This window comes from Dreissena polymorpha, chromosome 1, assembly GCF_020536995.1.
Source record: "Dreissena polymorpha isolate Duluth1 chromosome 1, UMN_Dpol_1.0, whole genome shotgun sequence".
NCBI classification, from domain to species: Eukaryota; Metazoa; Mollusca; class Bivalvia; order Myida; family Dreissenidae; genus Dreissena; species Dreissena polymorpha.
The window spans coordinates 123,970,517-123,983,613 of NC_068355.1; the positions used below are offsets into that span (position 1 = coordinate 123,970,517).

At 33.4% G+C, this 13,097-nt stretch overlaps 2 protein-coding genes across 3 annotated transcripts in view; one reads left to right on the top strand and one right to left on the bottom strand.

Annotated features, from left to right (window-relative positions):
- The window catches only part of LOC127848383 (calcium-responsive transcription factor-like), a 211,335-nt gene that overhangs the window by 35,068 nt on the left and 163,170 nt on the right, over window positions 1-13,097 (top strand). The gene's annotated exons all lie outside the window — the stretch shown is intronic.
- Window positions 2,819-8,781, bottom strand: LOC127848422 (uncharacterized). Its single transcript, XM_052380889.1, has 4 exons — window positions 8,649-8,781; window positions 5,579-6,035; window positions 4,551-4,690; window positions 2,819-3,650 (listed from the first exon to the last, which is right to left on the bottom strand). The coding sequence occupies exons 2-4, from the start codon at window positions 6,012-6,014 to the stop codon at window positions 3,558-3,560; spliced, it is 669 nt and encodes a 222-aa protein (XP_052236849.1). The 5' UTR covers window positions 6,015-6,035; window positions 8,649-8,781; the 3' UTR covers window positions 2,819-3,557.

Below are 13,097 nucleotides of genomic sequence, written 5' to 3' on the forward strand. Positions count from 1 at the left end.
GAAAAGGATACAGTTCTTAAAAACATACTACCTAAATTACAGAATTTTAAAAACTGCTTAAAATCATGGCATCACCGTAAACTTACACTAATAGGAAAAAACACAGTATTAAAAACGTTTGCACTTCCTAAATTAATTTATGTATTAACAGTCCTCCCAAATCCACCAAATGATGTTATTAACGATATAAAATCAGCAATATTTAATTTCATATGGGACGGTAAGCCTGATAAAATAAAACGAACCCAGTTAATTCAATCTATAAAAAATGGAGGTATCCAAATAACGAACATTGACTCATTCTTGAATGCAATCAAATGCAGCTGGGTTAAAAGATACCTAGATAATACCAATACGAGTAAATGGAAATTATTTTACCAGAAAATCCTAAAAAAATATGGTGACTCCTTACTCTTTGAATGTAACATCAGCAATACTATCTTACATGAAATTGCAAACGAAAACATATTTCTGTCTGATGTTCTATCAGCATAGAGTGATGTCACTCATAACCTAGAAACCCAAACCAGCAGTAAAACTATTCTATGGAACAATACAGAAATAACTTCAAACAATAAGACGTTTTTCTAAAAAGATTTGTTTGAACGAAGCATTAAATATGTCGACCAATTATATGACTACAGAGTTAATGATTTCTACTCTTTTGATGATATATGCTACATATAAGGAATACCTTCAAATAATTTTCTGAAGTACTACACATTAATCAAAAGTATACCCATACATATTAAATCTGAAATCAATACAAATAATACACCATGTACTCAAACAACATTCGTAGAAAAAACAAAACGAATAAAATATTTTACACACTACAAATTAAAAACCCTACAGAAAACTCCAAAACCCAAAATAAATGGCAAGTCCTTTTCGGAGAACATGAACTTAATTGGAAACACATATTTACCATGCCATATAAAGCAACTATTAAAAGCACTCTGAGAAATTTTCAATATAAATACATCCATAGAATTAAAGCTGCAAATAAATATCTCTTTACATGCAAATTATCTAACTCAAATCTGTGTGACTTCTGCAGTGAAAACATCGAAACTATAGAACATCTTTTTTGGGAGTGCAAACACATCCAGCCAATTTGGAATCAATTAGTATCTTTTCTTGAACAACAGCAACTAAACGTTAAACTATCTTTCTTAAATGTAAGTTTCGGAATTAACTCATTGAAATCAATAGACTGTAATAATATTGTGAATTTTATTCTTATAATGATGAAATATTTTATCTTTAACATGAAGTACAAAAAACAAGTACCAAATTTTAATTGTTTTGTCCATAGTCTTAAACTAAAAGTCCAGATTGAGAAAGAAATAGCCGTCAGTAATGACACATTACAAATATTTGAACAAAAATGGAATCGGATTAAATTCTCATAATGTTTGTCCACTTATATACATTTCACTCTAATGTTAGTTTATCTTTCTAAAATAATTTTGTAATTTTTTTTTTCAATCTTATAAGATCATTGTGAATATACAACAAAACACACAAGTCCAGTATGCTTTCTTCCGACTTTATACAACTCATCATTTTTCATAACTATTCTTCTGTTGCTCTTTTCTTTTCTCTTTAAAAAAATATATATTAGCATATCTTGTATAACATGTCTGAACTTTATTGCTTTGTACAATCACTATGTTGTATGATCATATACATGTATACATTGTATGTATTATATTGAATAAAAAAAAAGAAAAAAAAGAAGAAACATTTGACCATCTCCGACTAGAGAACTATACCAGTGCTAGTGCTGGACTTGACTGCCTACCTCCTACAAGCAGTGTAATCAAATAACATGTTCGTAGAGGAGCCTTTCTAATACATAGCGCTTGTAAACTGCTTATAAATATTGATGGTCCCGATACATGGCTGGCACCAGTTACATATGGTGGATGGGAGGAGCATCTTGGCATGCTGTTGACACAAAGTGCCTGAAGCCTTTACCACTGAGCTAGCCAATATTGTGCAGAAAAGTGCGATACTCGACGTTGTCCGTGCCGTGCTGCTGGGGTGCTTTGTATCACATTTTATCATGGTAAAGTGGACTATTCACCTTGTGGAAATCTGACTTGAAATGACTAACTTTGGAACTGTATGTAATCTACATTGTATGTGAAACAAAGTATGTAAAAACCTATTAAAATGAGAATGATTTCACGTTGATGAGTTTTTGCTATAATTCCATATGGAATAAGTTGTAAGCTCGTTAGCCTGTCCCTAGGACTGGGGATGACTCAGTGATTACCCAACCAACACCTGACATTGGTTCAAAGTCCTACCAACATCAAACAGACGTAACCGCGGTTTGACGTTGAACCAACGTTGAACAAATATCACGGGTTTGCTTGGTAAGGGGTTTGGTCGATTATCACATGTTCATACCATCTGCATTTGGGTGTGAGTCCCGCTCACTGTAGTATTTTTCCACCGAATGTGAACATTTTCAATTTACTAGTCACTTGTCTGTGAGTACTAAGTAAGCAAATTATCTAAATGTGCCAATATTACGTAAACGTGCACAACAATAGTGAAATTGAATTAATTACGTCAAAATTTGTATACAAATGTACACTGGCTTTTACTGTCCAAAGTCAACTCAAGGTCGTTAATGTATCATTTGACCCTGTACTTGACCTTCCCGAATCAATTACCCTCCATATTTAACAAGACCTCTCATAACTGAGTTCTTACCAAAAAATACATAATTTAGAGGTAAAACATCTGATTTTACTCTAAATGGCAATATTTTTTTCTTTTTCAACATGGCCGTCTGCGGCCATATTGGATTTTGGTATTTTGAAGCTCCTGGCAGTGTGACGGACAAGCACCTCGGTGATTTATCATGTATGAGGACTAATTAACTCACATCAAGTGAGAAAATCTCCCTACCTAATTTTGCAAACAGGACTTCAGACCTAGTCCTGCAATAACATATGCTAACTAAATTGATTAGTCATTATATTTCTTTTATTTCGAAAACATGCAAAGCAGGCTAAATATACTGCAAAAAAGTCCAAATAAGCTTTTAGTTTCATAGTATAAAGTAAACATGCTAAATATGCAAAAAAGGCTGCTAAATTGGTTACATAATGCTAAATAGGCTGGTTATTTCATCGAAATAAATATACATGTTAAAATGGCTTAATATTTGAAATATGCTGCTAAATAGGCTTTAACACTGTTAATTACATCCTATTTTATAAGCATGCTTCTATAGGCGTATTATGCTAGTTATTCTTCTAAATATTATAATTAGGCAATTTATTTTATCTTATTAGGTAAACAAACAAAATTCATAAAATATGCAGCTAAACTAAATACACTAAGTAGGCTTTTAATGTCATCATATTACGTAAACTTTATATTAAACATTCTAAATCATACCACTGCTACATCCTCATTATATAATTCATGCATCTTTTAACAAAGAAAGCGTGTTTGTTTCTAATCATTCATATACTATATATACAACTGAATCGAATGGAAGGGCACCAAGAAATGCCAGTGCATGTGACGTTCTACAGTCCCATGGCATCCAACTCCCTCATCATCTGACAGAGCGCCAGTTCCGGACAACAACCTACTGCAAGGATATCGTAGCAGATATCGCCCTGAAATAATTGAATAAAAATACGGGTCCTACTAAATGCTGCGAATTGCACAAAGACACACACAGACGCACAAAGACCCACAAAGACGCTCAAAGACACACAAAGACGCACATAGACGCACAACGACATACAAAATACTCATTATTAATATAATATAATAATGCAAATGAAAAAAATTTGAAAAACAATTGTAAAATACTCAAGCAAAGACACACAACGACGCACAAAGACACACAAAGACGCACAAAGTCATACATAATACTCATTATTAATACTTTATATTATGTTAATGCAAATCAAACATTTTTGAAAACAAAATGTATAAAATACTCCGGCAAAGACACACAACGACGCACAAATTACATTGATGGTCACCGTGACCAGGTGTTAGAAAGATATGTGTGAGCTGTACTGTGCCTCAAATCACCACTTTTAGAAGGTTATTTTACGAAATTTCCAAAGTTGTAAAAGCTCAAATATATTTGCTTGAATAAAGTAACATGTGGGTTCCTTAATTCATGCAGTTGTTGATATGCTTTTGGTTTCGACATTTGAAAATCATACTTGTCGTCAGTACCGGTGTCTATCTCTTTGGACTTGTTTTTATTGTCGTTTATGCAATATTCTCTATAAAGCTTTTCATTTCATTCAACAGAATGTATAAATGCTCACTATGTATAAAATTAATATCCATATTTTGCACTGAAACTGAAACGTTTTGTGGGAATACATGTAGAGATGTGCGCGTTTTACCCCATAATTTACGATTAACGGGTAAAGAACAAGTATATTAAAATATGCGCATTCATGGTCCAGTGTACAACGTTTATTGCACTGTGAACAAGTCCCTATCTAAATATCTAACTATTGAGAAAACATTTCTTGTTTTAGCTCATGTACCTGGATTCCACCAATAGTTCGAATGCGGGCTCGATACGCTGGCAAGTAAGCGGGCATACACAGAGCCGTGCAACAGCAGTCGCCCGTACGGGTCGAAAGGTCACACAGAGTGGCCTGGAAACAACACATCACCTTGCACGCTGCAAAGATGGAAATTTGTAGACGTTATTTGTTTTGAACTATAATTATACTGATGTTGCTAACCCCTACTTGTACAACAACAGCAAAACATTAAACTACCAACACCACTACAACAAAACAACGACTACTACTACTACTACTACTACTACTGACTACTACTACTAACTACTACTACTACTACTACTACTACTGACACTACTACTTCTACCTACTACTACTACTACTACTTCTACTACTACTACTAATACTACTACTACTACTACTACTACTAGCACTACTACTACGACGACTACTACTACTACTACTACTACTACGACTACTACTACTACTACTACGACTACGACTACTACTACTACTACGACTACTACGACTACTACTACTACTACGACTACTACGACGACTACGACTACTACGACTACTACTACGACTACTACTACTACTACTACTACTACTACTACTACGACTACTACTACTACTACTACTACTACTACTACTACTTCTTCTTCTACTACTACTACTACTACTACTACTACTACTACTACTACTACTACTACTACTACTACTACTACTACTACTACTACTACTACTACTACTACTACTACTACTACTTTTACTTCTACTACTTCTACAAAACAACAACAACAACAACTACTACTACTACTACAACCACGTCTACTACTACTACTTCTACTACTACTACTACTACCACTACTACTACTACTACTACTACTACTACTACTACTACTTCAACAACAACAACAACAACTACTACTACTACTACTACTTCTACTTATACTACTACTACTTCTACTACATCTACTTCTACTACTACTATTTCTACTTCTGCTACTTTTTTTCTATTTCTATTACCAACTGTTTGCACTTACTGGAACCGCAGTCGGAGAAACATCCGCATAGTCCAGTAGACCAATCCCGGTGTCCTTTAACGTCACAGACTCGCAAACCCCTCTCCTGGGTCGACGCTGGCTGATTGATGATGACAACCTGTTGTGAGGATTGCATGAATTGCTGTTGAGGCGGCGGTGGTCCATACTGCTGCATGGGCGGGGGATACGGTTGAACTTGGTTTGGAGCGTATTGCTGAACCGGTTGTCCATGCATCATCTGCGGGTTTGGAGAATAGTAATGCGCCTGTTGCGAGTTCAACTGCGGGTTTGCGTGATAAGGCTGCCCGTGAGGGGAATGCATCTGTTGTTGTGGTTCCGAGGATGATGGATTGTAATGCGGAGGAGACGATGAACTCGAAGGCAGTCGCAGTTTGTGTTCATCAACTGGCTCCGTTTCAGCTGACCGTTTGTCCATGTCTGGATGATGCTTGTTGTTCTTTAATTGTACATGAATAATGATGAAAATCGTGCGTTGATTGTATTTTTGTTTCTAAAATGTCTCTCCAGTAATAACCATATATTATAAATACAATTGGTTCAAATAAATAAAGGAGCTAAGGCAATGTATAGAGCATATAGAGAATGACAGGTAACTGCTCTATCGTTGTGTAATAATCAGGTGAGTGATAAAAGTCTTATCCAGATTGATGTTTAACAAAACGTGAGATCAGTAACCTGTTTTTCTGTTAATCATACTTATACCCCCCCCCCCCCTTATAAGAGAAACCATAACATTTAATATCTACGCCTCTTCATTCTTGGCAGGAATGACTTTGTTTAATGGCGTTTGATGAGTTAATCATGACGTCATGAGCACTTGCGTTTATTATTTGTAAAATATGTCTTTAGCTGATTTTGTTGATTTTTGTGTATAAATTGTACACAATATTGGTATCAACTTGTTTGTCTTGTTGATACTGACCCATGACTCTCGGAAATGAAGACTTTATAATTAATTCCGAGTAGTATGTCGTTCCTCAGAAAATTGAATGATATAAAGGCTAACTGGCCTGATATAAACATTATATCAAACAATATTGTATTAGGCATATTAGCGTAAAAGTATAAAAAAAATTGTTTCATCCATAATAGGTTCTGGGGATTTTTAACTTGAATTTTCGTCTTTGTATCATGAACATATGGTACGTACTATATATGCCTATGGTCTGTATTTTTCTTTAATACAAAATTTAAATAAGTAGCATTGTATACATATACTCGCTTTTTCCTACCCTTCTTACATACTGATAAGTTTAATTGGTAAATAATTAATCTGACGATGGAAAAAATCAATTAAGCCCTGTATTTACCAAACATTTATTAGAATTGAGAACATACAACAAAAACACGTGAACAAAAAATAAGTGTTTGTTGCAGAATTAATCAACAAATTTACTCGCATATTTTATTTATATCAAATAGTTATTTTATAATGCTTTACGGTAAAGAACATGAGAGTGTTATTTATTTTTATGGGAATTTCAAATTTAAACAAATGAGGGATATTGTCAACGGCACGGATATCTTTTATATAATATGCCAGTATGCATTTTGTTAAATTTCTAAACGGCACAGTGCAGTTCATGTTTTTTTATTAGAAATGAATGTATTGATTTTTACAATTCGCTCTGCACCATGCTTGAAGTGGTATCCAAAAATTTGAATTGATTGATTGATTGATTTAATTAAATATTGATCTACAATTAAATGTAATCGCATGTTATTGTGGTTTTGGAGTTTCAGGGGAATTGAATACGCTTTGTACGAGATATTTTATCGTAAGTTGTAAGATCTTGTTAAAAAGACGAAGCAGTGTTTTAATATCTGCAAACCAATTATGTAAAAAATGAAATGTGCATTTATGGTTCTATATCGCTCAGCTTAGTTCAATATGTACATATTTTGGATAACCTGACATGGTGATTAAGTTTTTTTTTCCTGTTGACATGGCCTTGATATCGTCAAAATAAACTTTATGGGAATATTTAATGCATTATTTAGTGATTATATGGATTTCAAAAGAGTTTACCTGTTAAACCTTTTTTTTTGACACAAGTGACCGAGATTCGAATTTGTCTTAGATACTGAAAATATTAACATTTTGACCAAGTTTTATCAATATTTAATATTAAACGTAACTTCTAATATAGTAAGTTTTTTTTCAGGTTTGAACGGCAGACCTAGCTTTTGGACCCAGATTCAATTTGTTTTCTAAACATTGTAAAGATTAACATTCTTATCAAGTTTCATAAAGGTTGGGTCATGAATGTGGCTTCCAGAGTGGTAACAAGGTTTATCTTACATTTGACCGTGTGTTCAAGTTTAGTAGTGCACTTGGCGCTTATTATAAAATATCATAGTTATTGTCAAGATGAATATTCTGACTAAGTTTCAATGAGCATTACGAATAATCTTAACTTGCACATGGATATAAAACAACAAACACATAAATATATTGCCAAAACATTGACTAACACACAAATTCCATATCATTTACACATATTTAAAAATAAATAAATGCGCACATGTTTCTGTAACTTTTTGGAAAATGTGCTCCATGTAACAAATATGAGACTGTACTCTAGGTAAGCCACTTGTCTTAAAGTTTCAATTTTATTGCTCTTCGTATAAGCCCAACGTTTCTCTGTTTATATAGCTTGTTAATTACGAATAACTGACTATACAAATATGTTATAAACCTGTGTAAAAGCGTTTAATTATACGAAGAGACACTGAATGCCTACCCACAGTATTTGAATAAAAGTTTAATATTATATATAATCATCAATCGGAAATAAATATGTTGAGATATTACTTTATTATTGACGTTCTAACATCTTATTGGTGGTCAAAAGAAGATTATTTCGTTCTGTACAAGTCTGCAATTATTATTAACAGCCACATTTTTGTAATTGACATAAAAACGAATTCATCAATATTTTAATAACGGTAAACGAGATCCTAGCGAATGAACAAAGACTATTATTGTGTAACTTTAAACAATATCAATAAACAAACTTAAATTTCTCAAATAACTTTAACACCTTACCTTTCTACGCACAGAATCGTTGTAGTCAGGCTGTAAGTTTGTTCGACCTTTATTCTAAATGCATGCAGAAGAATGCACGCCGATGCGATTACATAAAATTGTAATGTCCATGTTTTATTTCTCACCGATAAATCCAATATTGACATTTGGTAGTTGGTTTCAACAAAAGCTCGATGCGTTTAAAGATTGTACGCTTATTCAAACATCATAGTGAATAACAACTACATAAATTATTTATTTGAAAAACATTGAGATGCGGGGTACCTAAGAGACATTCATCCAGTTCGATATATGGATCACATTCAATCCTCAAATACAACTAATTCGAAAAGACCTTACCAAGTAACTCCCTTCTTTCAATAAAAATGGAATCGATTTGAACATTCTCATTATTCGCAATTGTTAAAACACCCAAATCCCAGTTGGGTATTAGTTCCCAGCTCGATACATGCAACGATTCCTTGCTGTGTGTTAGGCCCTGGCTCGATATTTTCGAATGTTCGAATACCCAAGACGTAGATGGATGTTTGATCTGATCCAGATGAATATTCGAACATGGCTCGAAATTCGCTAATTTTCTTATAATTAATACCCAGTTGTGTATTGAATCCCCGGTTTATTATTCGCATTAGTTCAAATAACCGACTGATATATTGGTGTTTTATCCCGGGTCGATATTCGCCAAAGTTCGAATACCCAATTCTCAGCTGGGTGTTTGATCTTGGCTCGATATGCTCTAAATATCGAATGCCCGATACACAACTGGTTATTCACACTTTGCCAAATATTAACAATAGTTCGGAAACACAATAATGTTATCTAGGTGGTTATTTGATATTGCCTTGATATTCGCTTAACTATAATCCCTAGTACCCATCTCGTTATTTGTTACTGGCGCATTATTCGCTTAAATTTAAAAACCCAATACCCAGTCGGGTATTCGACCTTGTCTCGATATTCGCTTGCTTGTGAATACCCTAAAAGTAAGCGTTGTATTCGTTCCTGAATCGATGTTCGCAAATGTTCGAAAAAAACAATACCCAGATGGGTATTTGTACCTTGCTCGATATTTGCTTAAGTTCGTTTACACAACGCCAGCTGGGTATTCGTCCTTGGCTTGATATTCGCTTAGTAAAAGTACCAAATGTCCAGCTGGGTAAAATTCGAATACCAATAACACAGCTGGGTTTTCGTCCTTGGCTTATTTTCGCTAAAGTTCAAACAACCTATACCCAGGTAGACATTCTACTTTGGCTCGGTATTGAGTTCCCGATACCCAATACCCATAACCAATTACCGGCCAACTTGATGGACCTCCTACAGGATAGTTTTCATATTATTCTCTTGAGAAAGAACAGAATTGAAGGTATTGTGTACTAGATACAGGCGGACAGAAGTGTGTTAGATACGAACTTTTTATATTTTTCATCTAACACAAGTTTATAAAAAGTATATCATAATTTTAATGATCGAAAAACAAACATTAGTTACAGAGAGTATATAACATTTTTTTATCAAAACTGTAGTTTTTTTCAATCTTAAAGACTATTTTATTTCAAAATGTATATTATTTTTATGTTTTTGATACAAACATATTTGAGACATAAAACATGCAAAAATGAAGGTAACCGAACTCCATTTTGAAGATATACTTACAATTTACAAATAGGTGTAGACTCGAATTTTGAAAATGACTCGACACCAATTGTAGTATTTAGGATTTTAAGACGAATTAATAACTAATTTTTGTTTTGTTAACATGCAATTATAAAATTGATACGTATTTTACTATGTTTTGTGGCGACACAGTGTTGATAATATCTTGAATAACAATTGAAAGCCATGACGAATTTGCAAATAACACAGAACAATACAGCAGGCGGAATAATCTCAGAATAGCCGGTATTCCTGAAGATCAGGACCGTCAATCCTCGGTGTCTTTGACAAATAAAATCGTCACACTTGTGAATAGACATCTAGGACTCGCGATCGAGCCTAATGACATAGACATAGCACACAGGCTAGGGAAATTCAAACCAAACTCAAATCGGCCTGTGATTGTGAGATTCGTGAGACGGCAAACAAAGATTGACATTATGCGGGAAGCCAAATTATTCAAAGGGTAAGGCATTTTTGTAAATGAAGACCTAACGAAACTGAATGCGGAAGTTCTAGCGTCTTTGCGCCTGAAGCAACCCAGTTCTGTCGAAAAGTCCTGGTCCTTTGAAGGAAAAATATATGCGTTATTCAAAGGGAACGAACAAACTACGCACATAAAATTCTCAGAATACAAACTCTGGCTAGAAAAACCGTGGCCAAAAAAGTCGTATGCTGAGAGCGTTGGGACCACAACCAGTAACAGGAACAAAGTGCCCGCTCATAAGTCATAGATATGAACCAAAAACTGTGTATCGATGAACATGTATCACCATACTTATATACATCAAGTGCTATTTTTTTTAGTGAAGTGTGCTCTCATTCTACCTATCAAAAGTATTTCATAACTCATAGCTGCCTTAACTACATTCCAGTTTATGACATTAATGTACATTGAACAAAGTATAAAATAGAACGTGTAATGTATACTTTTCAACTCTTGTAAATCATCAGGCTACGCGCATGTTGATGAGGTATTCTTTTCGTCAAAATTACGTCCCTTGTTTACAATAAAGCCATAACCTATACTCTATAGCATAGCATTGTTACTTATAAAGAATGATTAAATACATTATGTTGGCTGCGCCATTTAATGCTAGAATAACTGAAAAGAAACTATGCCTTTTACTCATTCGAAAAAGTATACTCAATCAAAATAAACTGATCATTATTTGATATACAAAATGAGTATATTAGATAAAGAAATTATAAAATAAAAATTATTTCAATAATACCCAAACTATGCAGCATGTGCATTAATATTAAAAATATATTGGCAGAAAAACATAACCCAAGAATGCTTATACCCCACTTGTGTTTGTAAAAATGCCTCCTCGCCATAACTTTTACGTCTTTGTTTAGAGTGTGCTCTTAAGTTTTAAGCTACTATTGTTTATTCATAAGCTATAATGACGTCTTATGTTTAACTGGTTCATTTATGTTTATGCATGTTTTTTGTGTGCTTATTATCCTAGCCTGAATATGCACATAACTTATAAACCATAATTTCATGTAAACTGCTCAAATCTAGGTAAATACACTTTAAAACGCATGTTATGCTACTTTTCTTTACCATGTTAGCTAGCAAAATAATCAGATAAAAAAAAATATTTTTACTCTACGCCCAGTAAATAATTGTTTACTAAAATCTGCATGAATTATTATTTTTCTTAATGCCCAGTGAATAATTGATTTCTAAAATCTGCATGAATTACACAAGCTTAATTGCATTTTTGGCAGTAAGAATTCATACTGATACAACATTGCTGAAACAAATATATACAAATGTGTGCGCTCCTTTCCTCAGAAAAGAAGTACCTTACTTCCCAGCTTTCTGTTTGTTTTAATATGCTTGTGTATGCCTGTACATCTCTTTTGCTTCTGTGCAAATATAATAACAGGTACTGTCCTCAATGTATTCTCTTACAACTAAAGTTTTTCTTTATGTGTGTGTGAGTATGTCTGTTGTAAATATTTAGAAGTATTTCACAGTGGTATATTATCAATCAACTACCTTTCTAGAAGCAATGAAAGTGGTAAATTGCTTTTAATCATACATCATCAAATGTGTGTAATAAGTATCCATTGTGACATCTTAATGATAATAATGAATAATCAACAAGTACATGCATATTATTAAGCATTTAAATATGACTCAATTACTCAATATCATTGGTATATCGTTGTACATGCAGGACCATATAAATTTGTTGAATATTGTCTATTCAAGTTAAATACTGGTATAAATTCAGTGTAACCACTAACTTAATAAAAAAATAACTTATATTAAGACCTCGCGTAAAAAGTACAATAATAACCAGCTTTTCTGGCAGAATTGTTTTCTTCATACATAGGTTTATTTCAATGTGATTTATCCTTTCTTCTTTCCATCTTGGCTCAATGGGAATATAACCCGGTTATGTAATACGACATTACTTCTAACATTTTCCTTTTCTCCAGATAAGAATACCTCTTACCTGGGAAACTTATGTTTATATTTTTTACATTTGACAATATTTTTGGTTCATCAGTACTTACACTGATACCATATAATATGCATGTAAATATTACTACCATGCTAGCATACCCTTGTTTTTTTTTCTTTCTTGATTTTATGCAAAACTTTATTTGTGTGTTAAACCATCAGATGTTCTAGCTTTCTCTGTGGGCATACAATTCCAAATGAACATATCCTGCATAGATGATAGTATTAACATTGTATTCTGATACAGCATCCTATGCATGTAACATGAATAAACAATAAACTATAAAATAAGGACAAACAAATATTTA

Coding starts and splice junctions, on each gene's coding strand:
- LOC127848422 (XM_052380889.1), bottom strand. CDS start 6,014: ATGGACAAACGGTCAGCTGAAACGGAGCCAGTTGATGAACACAAACTG. Junction 4,691..5,578: donor TTTCTCCGACTGCGGTTCCA/GTAAGTGCAAAC, acceptor CCATCTTTGCAG/CGTGCAAGGTGATGTGTTGT. Junction 3,651..4,550: donor GAACTATTGGTGGAATCCAG/GTACATGAGCTA, acceptor CAATTATTTCAG/GGCGATATCTGCTACGATAT.